The sequence below is a fragment of the Carassius gibelio genome, chromosome A18, assembly GCF_023724105.1.
Source record: "Carassius gibelio isolate Cgi1373 ecotype wild population from Czech Republic chromosome A18, carGib1.2-hapl.c, whole genome shotgun sequence".
NCBI classification, from domain to species: Eukaryota; Metazoa; Chordata; class Actinopteri; order Cypriniformes; family Cyprinidae; genus Carassius; species Carassius gibelio.
The window spans coordinates 13,381,686-13,404,510 of NC_068388.1; the positions used below are offsets into that span (position 1 = coordinate 13,381,686).

General features: G+C 36.7%; 2 protein-coding genes and 1 long non-coding RNA gene across 3 annotated transcripts in view; 2 read left to right on the top strand and 1 right to left on the bottom strand.

Moving 5' to 3' along the window:
• Positions 1-3,302, top strand: part of LOC127934392 (CD82 antigen) — a 31,933-nt gene extending 28,631 nt beyond the window's left edge. The window contains exon 9 of the mRNA XM_052531760.1: positions 792-3,302. Coding sequence (XP_052387720.1) covers positions 792-869 — 78 coding nt within the window. The 3' untranslated portion in view covers positions 870-3,302. The remainder of the gene's footprint in view (positions 1-791) is intronic.
• A 4,564-nt stretch (positions 3,303-7,866) lies between these two features.
• Positions 7,867-11,803, bottom strand: LOC127934397 (uncharacterized). Its single transcript, XR_008147756.1, has 3 exons — positions 11,443-11,803; positions 11,242-11,342; positions 7,867-9,071 (listed from the first exon to the last, which is right to left on the bottom strand). It is a non-coding gene; the product is annotated as an uncharacterized LOC127934397 (long non-coding RNA).
• Positions 11,804-15,262: 3,459 nt separating this feature from the next.
• LOC127934119 (zinc finger BED domain-containing protein 4-like) lies at positions 15,263-17,293 on the top strand. Its single transcript, XM_052531283.1, has 4 exons — positions 15,263-15,497; positions 15,878-16,810; positions 16,889-17,080; positions 17,208-17,293. Exons 1-4 carry the CDS (start codon positions 15,341-15,343, stop codon positions 17,291-17,293), a joined length of 1,368 nt encoding a protein of 455 aa, XP_052387243.1. The 5' UTR covers positions 15,263-15,340.
• The last annotated feature ends 5,532 nt before the right edge of the window (positions 17,294-22,825 follow it).

Genomic DNA, 22,825 nt, shown 5'->3' on the forward strand with positions numbered 1-22,825 from the left:
AAAAAAAAAAAAAAAAATATATATATATATATATATATATATATATATATATATATATATATATATATTTGTTTTTTAATTACTAAAAAAAAAACAGATTGTATATTCTGATGTATTTATATTCAGCTACATTCATTTTTTAGAAACTACTTGATTTTATTCAGCATTTTTATTAGTTAATAATTTGCTAATTTAAATAATAATAATAGTAGTAATAATAATTTCACATTTTTTTTTCCTTGATGGTAAAGCTGAATATTGAGCATCATTACTGCACTCTTCAGTGTCCCGTTATCCTTCAGAAATCATTTTAATAAGATGATTTAGTGTTCAAGAAACATTTCGTGCTGCCTAATATTTTGTGGAAACCATGATACTTTTTTTTCAGGATTCTTTCATGAATAGAAACACTCTATTTATCAAAGAATCCTGAAAAAAAGAGCAGTATTTATTTAAAATAGAAATATATTTTTTAACATTACAAATGTCTTCAGTCACTTTTAATTCCGTACTTAACTGAAAAAAAAAAAAAAACTTACTGACCCCAATCTTTTGAACAGTATGTGTGTGTGTGTGTGTGTGTGTGTGTGTGTGTGTGTGTGTGTGTGTGTGTGTTTCATTAGTCACCAAAAACCAAATATTTTAGCATAATCTTTTATATTTATATTAAATCAAAGTAAACTAAAAAAGTCCATACTGAGTCTGCCCTGATTTAGCTTGGCAGCTTGTTTTGTGCACAATAGAGAGGTGGGGAACCAAACCGTGATCACTGTCTGCTCTGCTTACTTCAGCTTTTAGGGATGATCCTGTCCATGTGCCTCTGCAAGAGTGTCCAACAGGAGGATTACACCAAAGTGCCCAAATACTGAGAGCAACCCCCTCTTCATCAGAAAACAGCAGTGTTACAGCCTCTCCACACCAGCAACATCTGGAACACTGCAGACCAGACCACATCCCATCACCCACATACACACATCCGTTCTTCACTTTCTTAGCCCCTGTAAACATCCTGTTTAGGATCAGCATTTTACGATCAGGATAGTTGTACCTTTTTCTTTTAAAGAAACTAGTGATCTTTTCTTGTTAGTGCTCTGCAGGGTCTGAATAGCTTTATATTTGTATAGCTACATATACTGTACGGTGACTGTTTCATTTATGGTTTTCATTGTTAGTTGAATCTGAGAGCACTTTAGTCAATAGCGAGTTTGAAATGGGAATGAGCTATTAGCTCATTTATAAATATTTGTATTAACGAGAGGGGAAAATCAACACTTGTTTTTTTTTAAATAATTTTTATTGTTTTAGAATAGTGTATTTTCAGTTTGGTTATGTGTATATAAATTCTTCAGTGAGGTTTATAATTACTGAATAACTATGTCCTAGTTATGACAGCACTTGATGGCTTTTCTGCATGCATGCGAAGTGTTATTATCCGGGGCTGGGTCACTCCGGGCGGAGACAGGTGCAGTGTGGGTAAAGATGGAATGTGTATGTGGATTTAGGTTGGGTGCATATCCCACAGATCCATCTGCTGTGCTGGTGTAAGTACAAAAAAACTGTTCAAGTATGTCCCTAACAGGCATTAGATACAGATCCTGCTGACTAGCTTCAGCTGTAGCCTGCAGCACCACAGCAAAATCTTTCTGATACTGACCCATTTCAGCTGACCCAAAACAGGTCTGCGGGATGAAGTTGTGCAAGGCTTTCTCATATCTTTGCATTTCTTCTTTTTAAGATTTTTGTGTCTACGGTTTTATTATTTTGAGTGAAGCCGATGCAGACAATGTCAGATTTTGGGTTTAGTAAGCCTGGTGTTGTTCACCTCAGCAGTTGTTCTCTGGCGTTTAGTCTAGGGATGAAATGGCATGACAATTTCTTTTCACGATTATACTGACCAAAATTATCATTATTATCATGGTATTGTTAAAATGTGCTGGAGATGTTCAAAAAGTACCGACACATAACTCACTTCACCAACAAAGTCAACAAACAACAAATAAAATTAATTTTTGTTTGCATAATCACTTAAACAATAACATTGCCAATGATGTTTGGATTTTAAAAATGACAACTTGATTGACAACAGTTTAATAGCATGTTCAAATATCTAATGTAAATGTTCAAATAAAGCTTTCATAAAAAGTAAAACCTTACATTTCATTTTACATAAGTGATCATTATGTGAATTTTAGCAGTTCCATAAATAATTCTTGATAACTTATTAGAATTGTTTAAATGTGTAGAATCCACATAAGTTTTTTCTTTTCTTTTCTTCTCATCAACAGATTAAAATTTACAGCACGGCATGCAAATTCAGTCAGTTCAGTCAGAAACTGCACACAGACTGATTATAAATGTAAGTCTTTGTAAATCCACTCTCTGACAGCAGGTGGCGCTTATGGAAAAGCAGCTGTCAAAATTACAGCTGTTTCACAAACTCAGCGGACAAAGCAGTATTGCGATTAAGAACACTTCCTCTATTTATTACATAGAGCAAAGATGGAAACAAAATGCCATTGAATTCATATAATTAATTCATTCATATATTCGTTTGTATAATTGTGACTGTTTTCACTCAAAACGAAACTGCGTGCTGTGTGCACGCGAGATTGTAGCCTACTGAAAACTGTGTTTTATGCTGGGCAGTATTTATTTATTGTGAGTTGTTCAAATCGCGGTAATTGAATATGGTTTCAACGATAATTCAAATATGAAATAGTAATACTAACCGTGGGGAATTTTATCATGATTTATCGTCAAACCGCTAATCGTGACATCCCTACTCCGTGTTGGTGCTGTGGAAGTGTTAGTTCAGAACAGAGAAGATACAGTAAGAGGAAACAATGTCCCGGTCCCTAAGGCTATTTCCAAACACGTTTTTTACTTTTAGACAAATCTTTCTAGCTTGGTCTTTTAAAATAAACTGCTAGTTGTATTGTAATGTGATAGATCTAGAAGTGATGGAGAAATGAATTATTCCTCTTTATGATTTTTTTTTCATATTTTAAGATTTATTAACACTTTTTCTTAAGTGTCTTATTTTTTGTATTCTGTCAAGAAGCTGTCTCCTAGAACTCTAGTTTACATACTGAAATGCATTATTTTTTTTCTAATTTTATATTTGGATAACTGTATTTCTGAGGTAAAGTAACGATGAAGGGCTTTTTGTCTACATTCCTTATACAATATTTTCTGTTAAATTGGGATGGCATGTTTATATAGGGAGTTCTTCCCGGTGCTTTAGTACAAAACAATGCATATAGAATGGTTATGAGCAGGATTAAAACAAAACTTTGACACAATATGTGTGATGTCCATTGTGATTGGCTAATGAGTGTTACTTTTATTCTTTGTTCATTTCAATCTCATGTAACATCATGAGAGAACAAACTCCATTTCTTTCTCATAGACCTTATCTTCCTTTCATCAAAGAGTACATTGTAATGGTCTGCATACTTTGTGTGTGTGTGTGAATGGAATCTCTTTAACCATCGCTACATTTATTCGATTAGAAATACAGTAAAAATATTAAAGTGAAATATTAAAATAATTTTTTTTACATATATATTTTTTATGCATTTATCTGATAGAAAAGCTGTATAGTCTATTTTCACATGATCTTTTAGAAATCATTCTTACAGGTGCATCATACAATAGAATGTCATGGAAAATTTGATTTATTTCAGTAGTTCAACTCAAAAGGTGAAACTCGTGTATTAAATAAATTCACTGCACTCAGACAAGTAGTTTAAGTCTTTGGTTCTTTTAATTGTGATGATTTTGGCTCACATTTAACAAAAACCCACCAAATTAAAATACTTAATAAGACCAATTTTAAAAAAAGTATTATCATTTACTGTACATGTACTCAATACTTAGTAGCTCCTTTTGCTTTAATTACTGGCTCAATTCGTCGTGGCATGGAGGTGATCAGTTTGTGTCACTGCTGAGGTGGTATGGAAGCCCAGGTTTCTATGACAGTGGCCTTCAGCTCCTCTGCATTTTTTGGTCTCTTGTTTTTCATCTTCCTCTTGACAATCCCCTGTAGATTTTATCTGGTGTTCAGTTCTGGTGAGTTTGTTGTCTAGTCAAGCACACCAACACCATGGTCATTTAACCAACTTTTGGTGCTTTTGGCAGTGTGGACAGGTGCCAAATCCTGCTGGAAAATGAAATCAGCATCTTCAAAAAGCTGGTCAGCAGAAGGAAGCATGAAGTGCTCCAAAATTTCTTGGTAAATGGGTGCAGTGACTTTGGTTTTCAAAAAACACAATGGCCCAACACCAGCAGATGACATTGCACCTCAAACCATCACAGACTGTGGAAACTTAACACTGGACTTCAATGACTATGAGAATGCATAGTCGATATAAAAAACTGGATGACGAGTTATTTCTTACAACTAAATTCTGAAAAAAAAAAACCCCAGAGTTGTTAATTATAGGACCTAAAAACTCCGCTTGTAATAACCTAGAACACTGTCTAAGACTTGATGGCTGCTCTGTCAATTCTTCATCACCAGTTAGGAACCTAGGTGTGCTATTTGCTAGCAATCTTTCTTTAGAAAGCCACGTTTCTAGCATTTTTAAAACTGCATTTTTCCATCTCAAAAATATATCTAAATTTGTGCCTATGATCTCAATGTCAAATGCAGAATTGACCATATTAGCCCGGTCCTGTCAACAATGCACTGTCGTATAGATTTTAAAATATTGCTTATTACTTATAAAACACTGAATGGTTTAGCACCTTAGTATTTGAATGAGCTCCTTTTACATTATAATCCTCTACGTCCGCTACGTTCCCAAAACTCAAAACGCAATTTGATAATACCTATAATGGTGATAATACCTATAATATCAAAATCAACTGCGGGTGGTAGATCTTTTTCCTATTTGGCGCCTAAACTCTGGAATAACCTACCTAACATTGTTCGGGAGGCAGACACACTCTAGATTAAAGACCCATCTCTTTAACCTGGTGTACACATTACATACTAATATGATTTTAATATCCAAATCTGAGGATGTTATAGCATTAGCCATCAAAAAAGACCTTGTCTCAGAGGACCACCAGGACAAGACCACAGGAAACATGATTCTTCTGCACAATCTGACTTTGCTGCAGCCTGGAATTGATCTACTTGTTTCGTCTGGTCAGAGGAGAACTGGCTCCCCAACTGAGCCTGGTTTCTCCCAAGGGTTTTTTCTCCATTCTGTCACCGATGGAGTTTCGGTTCCTTGCCGCTGTCGTCTCTGGCTTGCTTAGTTGGGGTCACTTCATCTACAGCGATAGCGTTGACTTGATTGCAAATAAATGCACAGACACTATTTAAAATGTTCAGAGATCACATCACTGAATTCAATGATGAACTGCCTTTAACCCTCTGGAGTCTAAGGGTATTTTTGGGGCCTTGAGAAGTTTTGTCATGCCCTGACATTTGTGCTTTTTTCAGTTTCTTATAAATATCTAAATGGGTAAAGTCTAATATCACTGTAATCAGCACAAACTGTCATTTTGCATTATTGACACACTGTTTTCCTAATGAATGTTGTTCAGTTGCTTTGACCCAATGTATTTTGTTTAAAGCGCTATATAAATAAAGGTGACTTGACTTTATTATGAGTTTCTCCACCCTTCCGACTCTATGAAATACAAAACTTGCTCTCATCAGAAAAGAGGACCAATGGGCAACAGTCCAGTTCTTCTCCTTAAAGCCCTGGAAAGACGCCTATGATGTTGTCTGTAGTTCAGCAAATTCCTTGACACGTCTGTGTGTGGAGGCTCTTGATTGCACCCAATATTCAGATAGGAAATTTATACAATATCTTTCTTAATTCTAGCTGCTGAGATCAGCATTGTAAGTTGTGACCAGACGAGGTCGCTATTGGTTAACATGAAACCCTCTAACCTTTTAACAGTGAGGTTCCTAACTACTGAAACCCCAAGTACAGTACGATAACATTTAGCTCTACTAGCAGAGTGCATGTTAATTTTCAATCATATAATTCATGTTATTTCATTAAAAAAGGAGAGCATGAAGCATTTGTTTCATAAGATATAATAATTACAGACAATATACAGAATCTTTCATTCCTCTGGTGAATTTTTAATAAAGGTTATGCATTAATATTTGTGGCTAATGTTATATCCTCTGATTCCCACAAGAGGGCAGTCATTCTCACTGAGGTCCAGTGATTTGTTCTAAAGCAGGAAAAAACGTGATGAAAGTCCTTTCTTCTGCCTCGTATGAAGCTCTGCGGTCCCACAGAGAGAAATGAAGAAACCGCTTTGCTCTCTGTCACGGAGGAAAAGTGACCTCAGAACCGCTGCCAGGAAATCTGGCTCTGTAGTTACATTGACTGTATCTGAATGCATGCTGATGGTTTTTGTTTGCATATGATCTAAACCCATCCAATAAATTATTAACCCCCACCCCCTTAAAATGTTTCAAATCTGCTTTACTTTTCAAATGAGAGTGATTTGTACACTCAAAAATTGTTATATAAAGGGCCTACATTCTAGACAGAGCAAAGAATATAGAGATGAATAGAGGCTCCACTGCAGCAAAATATGGAATTCGGCTCGTTAAATGTATATTGCATCCTCTTCTCTCCTCAGTCAGAGGCTTTCCTTGAAATGTTTTATTCTCACAGCACAGAAGTCCCCTCCACCTGAGGTCCTCTTCCTCATCCTGCTGGACTTCCTGTTTTCAGTTGTTGTCTTCCTGGCATACTGACTCGGATTGTATATAGAGCTCTGGTAGTCAATGACACACTAATATCAGGGCACAGCTGAGCCTTGACTGTAAATGAACTTGCAAGACAATTACATCTTGGGACATTTTTTTTTTACCCCCACTTTATTACAAAACATTTGGCACATGTTTGGGCAAAATTCACAATTTAAGAATTGACTACATTTCATTTAGACTTTCATACACATGAGTCAAACCATTTCAGGCCTATTGTCTTTATAATCTAAACGTAACGGTGTTGCTATATACACAGTACTCCCAAATTAACTGGTTGCCATTCAAAGAATGCTCAAAATTCCTGAGATCTTATGGTAGTATGTGTGTAAGGGCTAGGAGGGCAGAGGAAAATAATATTATATTGCATATTTCCTCCATTATAGAGAAGGGCATAGATAATTTGACAGAAGATTGGCTAAAATTAACAGAATCACATAACAAATTAGACGAAATTTACAGAAGGAAAAGTGGAGGGTGCATTCGTTTGCTACAGAAAGAAATGGCTTGAGGATTTTAAAAACAATTACTCGAGAACGACTCAGTCTGTTGTTCGTTATCTGGCTCGACTCTGTGTTCATCTTCAATTCTCTTTTCACAGCATGTGATGTACTGTTTGAGTACATTAATTACTCGGGGATATTGGTTTGTTTTAACTCAGAGAGAGTGTCAGCCGCATTAAAAACGTTTACAGCTTAAGTCAGGATGAGTTTGCGATCTTTGTCAAGTCTCAGTGCTGTTGAACGCAGGCTCGGGTTCATGAAGTGACTCTTCTGACACCATACTGTAAAAAAGAATTTGTTGAGTCAACTAAAAATATTTTGTAACCCCGCTGCCTAAAAATTTTTTGTTATCTTGACAAAAAAGAATCTTGTTGAAACAACTTCAAACTAGAGTGGAATTAGTCCAGGTAACAAATTTCTTTAAGTTGACTTGACTATTATTTTCTAGTCCAGTCAACGAAATCATGTTGTGTCAACAGGGATTTTATCTTCAATCAATTATCATAAACAAATGTTACTCCACTGCCTTAAATGTTTAAATAAAGATGACAAAACACTTTTTAAAATGTAATTTGTTTAATGATAGAGACAACACTTTCATTCACATTTAAATTGAACAAGCAATTTGCTGCCAACACATCAACTGATAATTGATAAACAAAACAAAAAATGCAAAATACAAACACGTCTAAAGATCCGAACCGACACTTGAAAGTGTGATGTATAATAAATAACATTGGCATGGGATTGAGAAACAAATAGTTGCATTTCAATTCATCAGATCAAAACCACAGGGATTGTTTTTAATTTCATAACTCAATATGAAAATCAGAAGGTTGAACTCTGATTATTAACCCCGCACAAGTTCACATGCACTCCCCCCACCATAATGCAAGTCATGGTCAAAATGAGAAACCAAGATTTATGTATATAATATCACATTTAGTTACAAAAAATGAGTGTACTCTACTTCTGTATAATAACATATAAATGGAATTAATGGAAGCACAAAGATCTAAACAGTCAGATTCTAAATTTCATAGCACAACATGACCAGAAAGAGGTGTTAACATCAGAAGGATCTTGAAAGTTTCCAAACTCGTCCCCCATCACAATGCTACATACTGAAAATGTGTACATACTGTTTAAGAAAATGAGAGGTGAAACAACATTTGTTTAAATGAGAACATGCATATTCCAAGTCATGACATGATAAACTAATTAAATGTACATTCTAAAATGTAGTGAAAGGCACAAAAGAACCTTTCCTTATAAAAAAAAACAACTACTTTTTAAGAAAGAGTGCTGTGGAGCCGATGGACACATCATGAACACTGAAAAGTGAAAGTGACATGACATACATTTGTGCTCTTCATTTAACCCATCCAAAGTGCACACACAGCAGTGAACACACACCGTGAACACACACCCAGAGCAGCGCCCAGGGAGAAGTTGTGCCTTGCTCAAGGACACCTTATTTGTGGTGTTGAGGGTGGAGAGAGCGCTGTACATTCACTCCCCCACACCTACAGTTCCTGCCGCTGTAGCGAGCACACGGTGGGAGCAGCTGATCTTCCCAAGTTTTTGCAGAGCCTCAATGGTGTATTTAATGCGCTGGAGGTAGTGGATGTTCACTGCATACAGACCCATTAGGAGTCCAAATGCCTTGGGGACATGGGAGATGTCAGTGATGACAGGATGTCCAAATGAGACCAATGTTGGTTATTCCTTGGAACACACAACAATAGCTGTTCTTCAGTTACAATCAGAATGCCCTCTTCAATTTCTTTCTCAACATTCTTAATGTCACCGGATGGCTGGGAAAAGAAAAAAATATTACATTACTTAATAAATGTATAACAAATGAACACACATATGTACATACACTATTAAAGTTGAGCGTTTTGTTAAAAGCACAGCTACCAATTAATGCAAATTGTAATTCACCTTCAAGTGTAAGATATTTTGAAAAATTTTACCAAAAATGAAAGTCAACTGTAAATGGTGCTCCTCAACGGTTTCGTTTAGAACCATTCAAAATAACTTCCTGTATTAAACTGTTAAAAGTCTGTACTAAATTATTTGTTCTGCTGAACACAAAGAGTTTAAAATCGCATGGGAAGATAAGTGTAAAATACACCCCCAGAACCAACTATTCTAAAAATGGGGGGAAATTATTTTCTTCACTGGTATTCTACATGATTTCTGAATGACATAAAATGTGACAAACCAATACAACATTCAGGTTTTCTTTCTTAATCCAATTCTAAGTGTCTAATCTGTCACACCATTTATACAATGATCAGAAAATATATTGGTGTAAATAGGTATTCCTTTTAAATAATAGTCTGTAGCACTGAATGTTCAGAGTAAAGCATGACTCCGTTTCATAGTCAACGCGAGAAACGCGAGCTAGCAACGCGAGCGACACGTTCTCTTTCATAGTCTAAACAGTTAACGCAAGCGTCACGGTTGATGCGTGTATGCAATACACCGCTCACGCAACAGGGGGTAGTAGAGTCGGGTGATATTAGTAGAGTCGGGTCGCGTCATATTCAGATCACAATGGCAACTGAAGAGGAGTGTATTCTGTTGCTGAAGAACTATCGTATAAATGTGGATGAATACGTATAAGTTCGCATAATTTTTCCTCTTCGCCCGCCATTGTATTCAAACCTTCTTCTTCTGTAAACACAATATACTTGAATTAATGTACAATACTTGCAATGTCACCCCCACCGACAACGCATAGTATTGCGTGAATCGGCGCGTCACGTATCAAAAACTAGGACCACACATTTGGCTACGCACCGACGCATAATGGCGTTGACTATGAAATGGCCCTAAAGGGTTGGTTAACCCATGTATGTTTTATTCACCCTCATGGCATCGTAGGTGTGTATGACTTTCTTCTTTCAGACAAATCCAGTCGGATTATATAAAAAAATATTTATGGCAATAGGTGGGTGTTTTTTTCAACAGTCTAAAAGTAGTCAAATAATGTGCATCAATTCATAATAAAAAGTACCTCACATGGCTCTGAGAGGTGAATAAGGTCCTCCTGTAGCGAATCCATGTGTTTTTGTAAAAAAAAAAATACATATTTAAAATGTTATTCAAAACATATTTAAACCCTTTTCTCTCACTTTCGTGAGAGCCATTCCGGTTGGATGAAAATAGGACATAGGGGTCATGCATGCACCGATGATAAGTGACGAACACGGAAGAGTGGAGGAGAGACAACAATACGCCAATCACGAAGAGTTTACAACTTTTTAAATATGGATATTTTTCTTACAAAAAGCGCATCAATTTGCTACAGGAAGCCTTTATTCACCCCCCAGAGCCATGTGAGACATGTTTTATTGATGGATGGGTGCATTTTATTTGACTATTTTTGGACTGCTGAGAAAAAAAACACACCCGTCTACTGCCATTCAATAACTTGGAAGAGCCAGGACAATTCAACTCAGATCAGATTCGTCTGAAAGAAGAAAATCATATACACAGGGTGCCTTGAGAATGAGTAAAACATGGCCTAATTTAAATTTTTTGGTGAAATAATCCTTTAAGCAAAGTTGCTAATGGCCAATATGCTAGCACTGAACATTTTTCAGGATTCAAAACAGTATTCATGTCCTCATGTCCATAAACAGGGTTTCTGGTGGTTTTATGAAGATAAATTCAACACTTTATAAAGACATTTTAAATACCAATAGAAAATTCACGGAATAAAACTGGGGAAAATAATGTCAAATTATGTTCTCTAAATTTTGAAGCTGTTTTCCAATGCAAATATCTACATTTTCGTAAAGGGTTCACCCAAGAAAGAAAAAGAAAGAAAACTGTCATTTACTAAACCTCAAGTTGTTTTAAACCTGAATTAGTTTATTTCTGTTAGTCCCAGTCCCAGATAGTCTAACACAGTACACAACAGCACAACGTGTTACAACCCCAGATCACCCAGATTTCTTCTTCTTCTATTACCTGGACCACATCACTGCAGACTGATGGTGCTCAGTTTGGTCATCCACAAGTGTGATCCCAGCAGTCATGTCCTTGATGAATTCCTGCACAGAGCCTGTGTGCTTTAATAAAAACAAAAGGGATGCCTTAAACAGGGCCTTACAATCGTAAAGCATATAGACTCCAATAAATGTGCATTTATAAATAAATAAATTTACTTACAACTTCGTCCAAGCTCTACAATGTGAATGTCATTTCCATTATGTCTGCAAAGCATTTTGATGGATAACTGCAAAAGGACTCGCTGCGGTCCATCCACAGGATTATTGAATTCTGTGCTGAATCTTCAGTCATTCCAAAATATCATAAACATGAAAAATACAAAAACATGTTAAAACACTGTAAAATAATAAACATACATATAAATAAATCTTTAAAGAGAAAGACAAATGTATTGACAAGTTTGTATTAAATGCCAAAGACAAACTATACCATCCAGACAATGCTTTTAAATGACAAAACACAGAATTATAACACAATAAAAGGAAATTTAACACATTCGTGTCGATCGTTATTGTATCTCTATTTATACAAGATATATGCTATTATTACTTTTATTCTAAAATATATAGATTTAAACGTATTTAAACGCAATTTACTTATAACAGTATAACGTTATTCACCATAGACTGTAGAGGTGTGCGATACCGCTAGATTTGGTATCGATCCGATACCAAGTAAATACAGGGCCAGTATCGCTGATACCGATACCAATACCAATACTTTTTAATAATTAAGGTGGATGCGTCTTCAACCTAAATCTAAATGAATTTTCATGACTTTTAATTGTTTTTGTGATTTGCATTTTGGGTTATTAATCAGTACTACAAAAGCTTTTGTTCAGAAACAACTTTTGGTTACTTCTGTTTTATTTAAATCAACAAAGTTACAAAATTATTACTTCACAAATATAAAAAAAAATGTAAAAACAAATTCTCTTTTCAAGTAGCATGTTAATAAAAAAAATGTTTCTCCTCTTTAGTGCACTTCTTTTCAGGATTTTTTTTTGTAAAACAAAGTCACAAAGTTTTACTTCACTATGTAAAACAAATTCTCCTTGTACAAAATTCCTGAAGCCGACATCTTCCACTATGGAAAGAGGCTGCAGGTCCTTCACAATCATTTCTGATAGACGCCTTGTAATATCCACTGCTCTTGGAGAAACAGCTATTGATAAAATAATAAATAATAAAAATAATTAAGTCTGGTGCACATCTATGTGTAGTTTAAATATAGAAACTAGTATCACTTTCACAGCTAACACAAAAAGGGTAGATCGGCCTGAAAATACAGCCATACAACGCTCCTCTTTCTCTCCGCCTCTGACTGACTGCTGTTAGAAATGCGCGGCTGAGCGGTGCGCGCGCCTGACTGCTGGTGGTAGCCATAGACAGTAAGGGCCCTATTTTAACGATCTTAAACGCAAGTGTCAAAGCGCGAAGCGCAAGTAACTTTGTGGGCGGGTCTCGGCGCTGTTGCTATTTTCCCGGCGGGATTAATGGCTCTTGCGCCCGGTGCAAATCTAAAATGGGTTGGTCTGAAGTAGCTTCATTATTCATAGGTGTGGTTTGGGCGTAACGTGAAATAAACCAATCAGAGCGTCATCCAACATTCCCTTTAAAAGCAGGTGCGCAAGTTCCGTTATGGATTGCTATTATTATGGCGTATTTACCAGGCGCACGCCAGGAGCGGTTCACAGCCGAGGAGACTGATGTTCTTGTAAGAGCAGTGAAAGACAGAGAAGTTGTGTTGTATGGGGATGGGAGAATAATTAGCCTGAATAATTTGTGAGCTAGTTTTATGCCTATTTTTTTCACATCTTCGTGGCACACCACAATGATTTCCGTCATCTCATGTGTTAATATTTTTTTAGTGTAACAATTTATGATTTGCAAAAATAACTGTTGCATCTGTGTAGATTACATGAGCAAAGTGTATGCGCGTTGTGCACGCTATACATTATGGTCAAGCATGCGCCCTTAAAATAGCATAATGAACAACGCGCAACGCGCCACTGACTTTAGACTAGGTTTTTTCTGGTCAGTGGCGCAATTGTTTAATGGAACAACAAAATAGCACCAGGGATCGTTTGCGCCGGAACACGCCTCCTTTTTTGCGCAGAACCGCCCAGGGAGCGCAAGTTCATTCACTAGATTAGCGACGTGCTTCTGTGGAGGGAAAAGCGCGCTTTGCGCGGGTGCAAAATAGGAATGACACATGCGTCGGTGTACAAAGTCAATTGCGCTGGGTGCAACATAGGGCCCTAAAAGAAAGTAGCGCTAGTGGTGAGTCACGTGACGGTACAACACAGGAGAGGGGGAGGAGAGCAGTGTCGAGCACGAGCAGCACTCTTGAGAGCTTGCTCTGCTCTGTGACAGTAGCAGCATTTTGACAAACACGGCCAGGTCGCAAAACGAGAGAAACTGAAACTTAAGTATCGATATTTTCCCGTTGGTATCGATCAATACCGATACCAACGTTGGTATCGATATTATCGATATTAGTATCGATCTGCCCACCTCTAATAGACTGTATAAAAACAGATATTCACGCAGCATTACACTGGGTTCTAGTGAGGTCCTTAAATGACTAACGTTACTTCAGAATACTGAAAGAAGAGTTTGTAACGCTACCTTCAGAACTTCATCTGAACCATAGACTGTAAAAAAAATCATCAGAACTAAGCTTATGTCAGCGATATCAAATGTAACGTTAAGTTACGCGCTCCAGAAGAACTCTGAGGGAGGTGCTCATCTATGGTGCTCATTTGTTTCCCTTATAACATGCAGAAAAGACAGTTCGAGTAGGAATCTTCTTTTTTTCCCCCTAATTTTTCATCGATGTATATTCTGACGGATGTCTAACGCTGTCAGGTTAAGGGCAGTTCCTTTTTTTTTTTATTCCCGCCGTTCTTAATCCATACAGTGATCCGATGAGCTCTCGCGCGCTCTGTTTGAACGGTCTCCAACGCAGCTCTAGGCTCAAATAATACATACAAACTGTATTTTATCGTTCTTCACATAAGTTCAGCTCCGCTGTCCCGCATGGGAGAATATCTGTTTTAATATTTATAAGGAGAATACTGTGGAACCGCCTGTATTTTGAGGCTTCAGAGTGCCGCAAAACGAACATTTACATACAGTAACTTACATACAGAATATACGACTCTTTAAACCATACTTACTCTTCTGAGACAACTAATGTAATTTTACACATTAAGCCAATAAATATGAATATTTTACTTACCAAAGTTGTATTCTAGTAAAATGTCCAAACTTTGAGGAGAAACTGATAGGGATGGCTGACGCGAAACTAACGTTTCGACACAGTGTCGAGATCCCGAAGCGTAGATGTTTCGAAACACTGCTCCGAACTGTGATTCAAAACACCCATGTCACGTGACTATGGCTAAACGAAGCTTCTGCGCGTTTCATAAGTGTCTCGACCGACAGGTGGCACGCTTGCCGAGTCTGCGTTTGATTGACAGGGGCGGGAACTATGGGAACAAACCACACAATCGCACATCTGTCTCAACTGCCACAAAGTTTAAAAGAGGAGTTAATGCACCTTCACCTCGTGGGTTTTTGTGAGAGGAGAAAGATTTTGAGATAGCGTTTACGATTTATTGACATTTATAGTGCGATTTAGTATATTTAGGTTACATTTAAGTTAAATATATTTACTGATAAACTAAAGACAGTGACAGATAGTTAGGATAGATATAGTGACACATTTATATAGGCTAAGTTAGATATTGACAGATAGCACAGTAGTTAGAGATATAGAATTTAGATAGATTCATATATATATATAGATAGATAGATTCATAGATATATAAATTTATATATAGATTCATAAATTAATATATATATATATATAGAGAGAGAGAGAGAGAGAGATTCATATATATATATATATACTTTCATAAATATATAGATTCATAGATAGATAGATATAGACATTAATAGAAGAGAGAGAAATGGAGGCTCCACAGAAGAGATGCCGTAAATCTGTGGTGTGGGAGCATTTCCATTTGGAAACCCCAAATAAAGTGAGATGTATGTATTGTGATAGGCAGCTAGCCTACTTCAACAATACATCATCCATGATGCGCCATTTGAGGAGCACTCATCCTGCCATTTTGCAGTGTGCAGAGGATGGTAACATTCCCCCTGTACCTAGGCCTGCTACTGACACTGCTGGGCCATCTAAACAAGGTATACATTGTTTGATATAATATGTACTTCATGTAACACTGTTTAGAAAGTCCATAGTTTTAAATAGACTTAGGCTTTTGTCCACCAGCCTTACAACGTAACGTCAATCTTTTCCAAAACTCCCAATCATGTTGAAAACAGCTTCACTCTGAATATGTAAATGTAACATCTCACAAACTTAGTCACTGTATTACATAGATATTTTTATAGGCTTGAAGACAACATTTTGGTTTTCCTAATTGTTGTAATTTTATATTGTATTTGATCTGTCTTTGCACACTGAGCATAAACTTTTCCAAACTTGAAAAAGCTTTTTTTTTTTTTGAAATTTAGTTTTGTGAAAGTACTTTTAATCTTTTATCTTTATTTTCTTTTAAAAGGCAGACAGAGGGAATTGGATGAGGCTCTTGTAGACATGGTGGTAAAGGATTTGCAGCCCTTCACTATCGTGGAGGATGAGGGTTTCATGGCTTTTGTGAACAAACTTGATCCAAGCTATGTCCTCCCATCCCGGAAGGCACTTAAAACGATGGTAACCGAAAGGTACAACATTTCTAAGGAGAAGACAATGGAGGACCTAAAAAAGGCAGATTTTGTTAGCCTTACAGCTGACATGTGGTCCTCCATTAATATGGACGGATACCTTGGTGTTACTTGCCACTACATAACACCAGAGGCAAAGCTGGCAACTGTTGTACTGGGTGTAAGGAGGTTTTACCAAACACACACAGCCCAGCATCTCATGGAGGCTAAAGCTTTGCTAATGGCCGAGTGGGGAATAACCACCAAAGTTCAGTGTATGGTGACTGATAATGCATCCAACATGATCTTAAGTGCCCAGCTACTGAACCTTCGGCATGTCCCATGTTTTGCCCACAATTTAAATTTAATTGTAAAAAAGGCCCTAGATCAAACCCCACTCATCAATGAAATACGACAGAAAGCCAGAAAGATAGTGGGGTTATTTAGATCCAGCTGCAAAGCAAAGGACAAGCTTGTGGAGATGCAGAGCTTGATGGGCAGACCAGCTCTGAAACTGATGCAGGAGGTGGACACAAGATGGAACAGCACTTACACCATGTTGCAGCGCTTGTATGAGCAACGAGAGCCAGTGGGTGCAGCGCTATCAAATTTAAACAGTGATACTGCTCCGCTGACAAGTTTTGAGTATAACATTATACAAGAATCATTGTCACTACTGCAGCCTTTCAAACTCGCAACGACAGAGTTGTCAGAGGAACAGAGAGTGTCTGCTTCAAAGCTCATACCACTTTACAGGATGTTGCAGCACAAGCTATCGCAGAAAAAAGGCTGTATGTAATGTATTGGCCACAACTGTCATATTATTTTTTATCAATATAACCAATATGGTTTGCTTGTGTTTTGAACAGGCACACACCTGCAAGAAGGTCTGCACTCAAGATGTGGTGGGTACGAGTCATTCAGAGCCTTGGCTCTGGCTACACTGCTGGACCCAAGGTTCAAAAATGTGGGTTTTGGAAATCCTGCCAAAGCCCAGGAGGCTGAAAAGCAGATCACACTGGAGTGTGCTTCGCTGATGCGTTCAAACACAGCAACTCATGGTAAGCAGTTTCACTCTTCATCTGACATTATGGACTTATGTCATCTGAATAATTATGTGACTTATACTTCATATATGCTGTCAGTTTAGACTTAGTAACTAATTGTTGTTTTTACTTTCATTCAGAGCCACAGTCAACATCAGGCCCATCATCATCATCATCAACAACAACATCAACAACAGAAACCCAGGACAGTTTATGGGAACTTTTTGATAGTCGTATCCATGAAACCCAGGCGATACACAGTGCCACAGCAGATGCCACAGTAGAAGTTAAAAAGTACCTAAAAGATGCATTTTTGCCAAGAACCCATGATCCACTAAGTTACTGGAAAGAGAGAGCTGTGATTTTTCCTCATTTGTATGTCCTTGCTAAAAAATATCTATGCATGCCAGCAACAAGTGTCCCTTGTGAGAGGATTTTTTCTAAGGCTGGAGAAATTATCAGTAAAAAAAGAAGTAGGCTAAGCCCTTCCACAGCAGAGCAATTAATATTTTTGAATAAAAATCTTTAAAAAAAAAAAAAAAATTTGACCATTGTGGATTTATTTGTTTTATTCATTTTTCATGACCAAAATAACCTAGTTATTATTATGATATAGGATTATATAGGATATTATTATAGGATTTTAAAATATCACCACATTAACGAAAACAAAATATTTTTATTTATTTTTAAATGGCTTGTTGTCAAAGTTGTTTCAGATAACATGGGCAATTGGCCACTAGGTGTCACCGTGGAGACGGGTGTCGGTAAAGTTTCGAAGCCTCGAAACAAATACGGCACTTTGCTTCAACTGTTTCAGTGTTTCATGAAGCCTCGCTCTGCCCACCACTAGAAACTGACTAGAATGGCTGACGACCTTCTTCTCTCTTCAACACCATTCACGAGAATGACGAGATCTCGCGATAAGTGATGTTGTGAACGTGACATTGCTATTGAATTGAGTCAACAATTTTTTTTAAGTTATGAGGACAAATAACCTAGTTCAGTCAACCTTTAAACTAGTTGAGACACTGAAAACTTAAATTTTTTAGTTGAATGAACAAATTCAGTAACTGCAAGTTGTGTCAACATAAAAAAAATAATTGAAACAACTAAACTGCTAAATAATTTTTTCTTCTGTTGCAATGTATCCAATAGACTATGTACACGGAGAGTTATAACTAAGAACCACTCATTTATTAAACAACACAAGCAGCTCCTGCTACTAACCCGCTCATGAAAAACCACAGTCTAACTCGTCTAACCTGGTAACCCCACTCAGTCAACCCCAATGAAATAACCAAAAAATTATTTAAAAGCTTCGAATATCTCAGCTCTAATGAATGTAAGTATTATTATTTTCGGGCTTTATTATTTTTTTTTTTTATGCTCATAACTTTATAAAACATAAAACAAAAATAAATACCATTATTTAGATTCTCCTGATTAAAAAGAGCCCAAAATCACCATAATCCGTCATTATCTAAAGATATTCCTATGAAGTTATAACATGCAATAAACTACACAGGAGCTTGGCAAAAAAAAAAAAAACATCAAAGGTATCTGTAATGGCGATTTCGTTCATAACGTCATGAAATATCATATATCATAGAAAAAGGCACGTCATTATTTGCAGAAAATCCATCAGTTAGATCCTAAGATATCTCTCATAAAGTTCTAATACATAAAAATTAATTATTATATGGAGCTGAACAAAATATTAATTAATTAATTAATTAATCTATATATATATATATATATATATATATATATATATATATATATATATATATTTAAAAAAAATCAGAGGTTGCACTCCTGCCAAACATGCATAGATCTTGAAAAATGACACATTCTTTTCAGAAAATTCTTCTGATTAATAATCCAAAATTTACCATAATCAGTCGATCAGATCGATAGATAGATATTCACAGGGACACATATGATGCAGCAAAGAAAAAAAGGCCCAATGCTACGAGTTTTTATTCGTAACTTCTCGGAAACATGCACATAATTGGATGTCATTATTTTCAGGAATTTCTCCTGATTAAAAAGAGTAACCATAATCTGTCATAGATCTAAAGATATTCATCATCTAATTATAAACTCCAAGTGTGCACATTGTGTAACTTTCTCGTGGATTTTTATGCTGGTCATTTCATAACACATGCTCTGATTGTGGAAAATGTCATATCATTATTTAAAGCAGATTCTCACAATTGAAATGAGTCTAAAATCAAAACAACCCATTTCGTCTTTCGTGTGAATAATAATACCTAAACCCATGAATTAAAGAAATCAGTTGGAAATATCCTTGGAACACTTAGCAAGCAGAATATAAAACCTAGAATGTTTCTGTTTTTTATCTTTTATATAACTTGTATAACTATATAAAATTAAAGAAATAAAATCTTTTTTTTTGTGCCATGTACCCTAATATGTCAGAAACATCATACAGCTCAGTTAGTTGTTGTCATATGTAAGTTGAAAGGTCTCATAGTAAAATAAAACAAGTGTAATTATTTAGGACTTTGACTAAACTTGAAATTCAAAACAAAAATTTCTAAACTGTCAAGGACTAAGAGAAAGGCTAGCTTGGTTCCAAATGCTGTAACTTTCGATTACTTCATGATATCACCATAAAATGTAATTCACATACATGAATGAATCATGTAGAACATCACCAAAAATTATTTCAGACAGGAACCACTTTGGCAAGTTAACTTGAGTTTATTGAACACAATTTCTCTTTGGCGGTATGGTTCCTTATGGGGGTTCTTGCTCCCAGAATGATAGGACATACAAGAGCTTTAACATTAACCCCCTGGAACCATGAATTTAGAAAAACATAATAATTAAGACTTTTAATGAAGTCTTTAAAGCAAACAGTGGTAATCATGATGTGGCAGTGGTACGTCTATCCTGTAGCCTGGTTATGAAGATGAGTGTCTCTCAGCAGTGAGGTCAATGCCAGCTAAGATTTTGGAAGCCTTAGTGATCTGAAACAAAGAAGACGACAGCCAGAAGGTGCGCAGTAATGTGCCCATATGTGAGCATACTTACCAAGCAGTAGAGCCACGTATATATATATATATATACAGTATTGTTCAAAATAATAGCAGTACAATGTGTCTAACCAGAATAATCAAGGTTTTTCGTATATTTTTTATTGCTACGTGGCAAACAAGTTACCAGTAGGTTCAGTAGATTCTCAGAAAACAAACGAGACCCAGCATTCATGATATGCACGCTCTTAAGGCTGTGCAATTGGGCAATTAGTTGAATTAGTTGAAAGGGGTGTGTTCAAAAAAATAGCAGTGTGGCATTCAATCACTGAGGTCATCAATTTTGTGAAGAAACAGGTGTGAATCAGGTGGCCCCTATTTAAGGATGAAGCCAACACTTGTTGAACATGCATTTGAAAGCTGAGGAAAATGGGTCGTTCAAAACATTGTTCAGAAGAACAGCGTACTTTGATTAAAAAGTTGATTAGAGAGGGGAAAACCTATAAAGAGGTGCAAAAAATGATAGGCTGTTCAGCTAAAATGATCTCCAATGCCTTAAAATGGAGAGCAAATCCAGAGAGACGTGGAAGAAAACGGAAGACAACCATCAAAATGGATAGAAGAATAACCAGAATGGCAAAGGCTCAGCCAATGATCACCTCCAGGATGATCAAAGACAGTCTGGAGTTACCTGTAAGTACTGTGACAGTTAGAAGACGTCTGTGTGAAGCTAATCTATTTTCAAGAATCCCCCGCAAAGTCCCTCTGTTAAAAAAAAGGCATGTGCAGAAGAGGTTACAATTTGCCAAAGAACACATCAACTGGCCTAAAGAGAAATGGAGGAACATTTTGTGGACTGATGAGAGTACAATTGTTCTTTTTGGGTCCAAGGGCCACAGGCAGTTTGTGAGACGACCCCCAAACTCTGAATTCAAGCCACAGTACACAGTGAAGACAGTGAAGCATGGAGGTGCAAGCATCATGATATGGGCACGTTTCTCCTACTATGGTGTTGGGCCTATTTATCGCATACCAGGGATCATGGATCAGTTTGCATATGTTAAAATACTTGAAGAGGTCATGTTGCCCTGTGCTGAAGAGGACATGCCCTTGAAATGGTTGTTTCAACAAGACAATGACCCAAAACACAGTAAACGGGCAAAGTCTTGGTTCCAAACCAACAAAATTAATGTTATGGAGTGGCCAGCCCAATCTCCAGACCTTAATCCAATTGAGAACTTGTGGGGTGATATCAAAAATGCTGTTTCTGAAGCAAAACCAAGAAATGTGAATGAATTGTGGAATGTTGTTAAAGAATCATGGAGTGGAATAACAGCTGAGAGGTGCCACAAGTTGGTTGACTCCATGCCACACAGATGTCAAGCAGTTTTAAAAAACTGTGGTCATACAACTAAATATTAGTTTAGTGATTCACAGGATTGCTAAATCCCAGAAAAAAAAAATGTTTGTACAAAATAGTTTTGAGTTTGTACAGTCAAAGGTAGACACTGCTATTTTTTTGAACACACCCCTTTCAACTAATTGCCCAATTGCACAGCCTTAAGAGCGTGCATATCATGAATGCTGGGTCTTGTTTGTTTTCTGACAATCTACTGAACCTACTGGTAACTTGTTTGCCACGTAGCAATAAAAAATATACTAAAAACCTTGATTATTCTGGTTAGTCACATTGTACTGCTATTATTTTGAACAATACTGTATATATATATATATATATGTCCCGTGTCTAATAGGAGAGAGGTGGTGATCGGAGCGAATTGACAGCTGACCGCATCAGCTGTTCACAGCCTTGCCTCCATGGCCTGACTGAACTAACGCTGCGCTCGATTTATCTTGAGATAAATATAAGAGAGATATTAAAAAAAAATATCCCTTGACCACACAAATTTCTCTTACATTTTATCATATATTTCTCCACATGAGAATATTCAGAGGGCAAATATTTTTCCCTTTAAAAATATAGAAAGATTTCTATCAAATTATACTATCCTTTTGACTCTCCTTGCTACAGTTTTTGAGTTGTGAGTCATTATTTTTGTGTATGTCAAAGCAAAAACAATACCTTCACTGGTGAGGTGAAGCCTCAGGGCTTAAAGGGTTCAAACTGTCTATAATCAGAGTAAATTGGTAATAGGTGAGGGTATCAGGTTTGACTCATCAGAAAGATATACATCAATTCTGTGCAGTGATGCCATGGATTCTGTCAGATAGTCAGAGACAATGGAAATGTGTGATGTGGTCAGATGAGTCCAGTGGGAAAAACAGATGAGTTCTCAGTCCCAAAGACCAATGAGCAATCCAGAATTTTACCAGTGATAGATGCAAAAGCAAACATTTGTTATTGGATGGGGGGGTTTATCAGAGCAAGAGGCTTGGTGACTGGCATGTGTGAGGGTACACTGACTTGGAGGCATTACATGTCATTGGTATTGTACAGAGACATATACTGCCATCAAGATGACATCTTTCAAGAGAAGTCTATGGTTATTAGACGAAGACAACGCCAGCTCTCATTCTGTCCTTCTCTCATTCATGTGCTACAACAGCATGGTTTCGTAGAGACAGAGTGAATGTGCTAGATCAGTCATGATCTGTTTCCTATATTGAACACGTATGACCCATCATGAAAAGGACATCCAGGCAATGATGACCACAGACTAGGCAGCTGAAGTCTTGTAAAACAAACTATTAGTATCTTCGATTTACAAACAATTAAACATTGTAATTTAAAAGA

What these genes read in the sequence shown, in the direction of transcription:
- LOC127934119 (XM_052531283.1), top strand. Translation starts at nt 15,341, where the DNA reads ATGTATTGTGATAGGCAGCTAGCCTACTTCAACAATACATCATCCATG. An exon ending in TGCTGGGCCATCTAAACAAG is followed by an intron (nt 15,498 to 15,877) that starts GTATACATTGTT and finishes TTCTTTTAAAAG; the next exon opens with GCAGACAGAGGGAATTGGAT. An exon ending in GCTATCGCAGAAAAAAGGCT is followed by an intron (nt 16,811 to 16,888) that starts GTATGTAATGTA and finishes TGTTTTGAACAG; the next exon opens with GCACACACCTGCAAGAAGGT.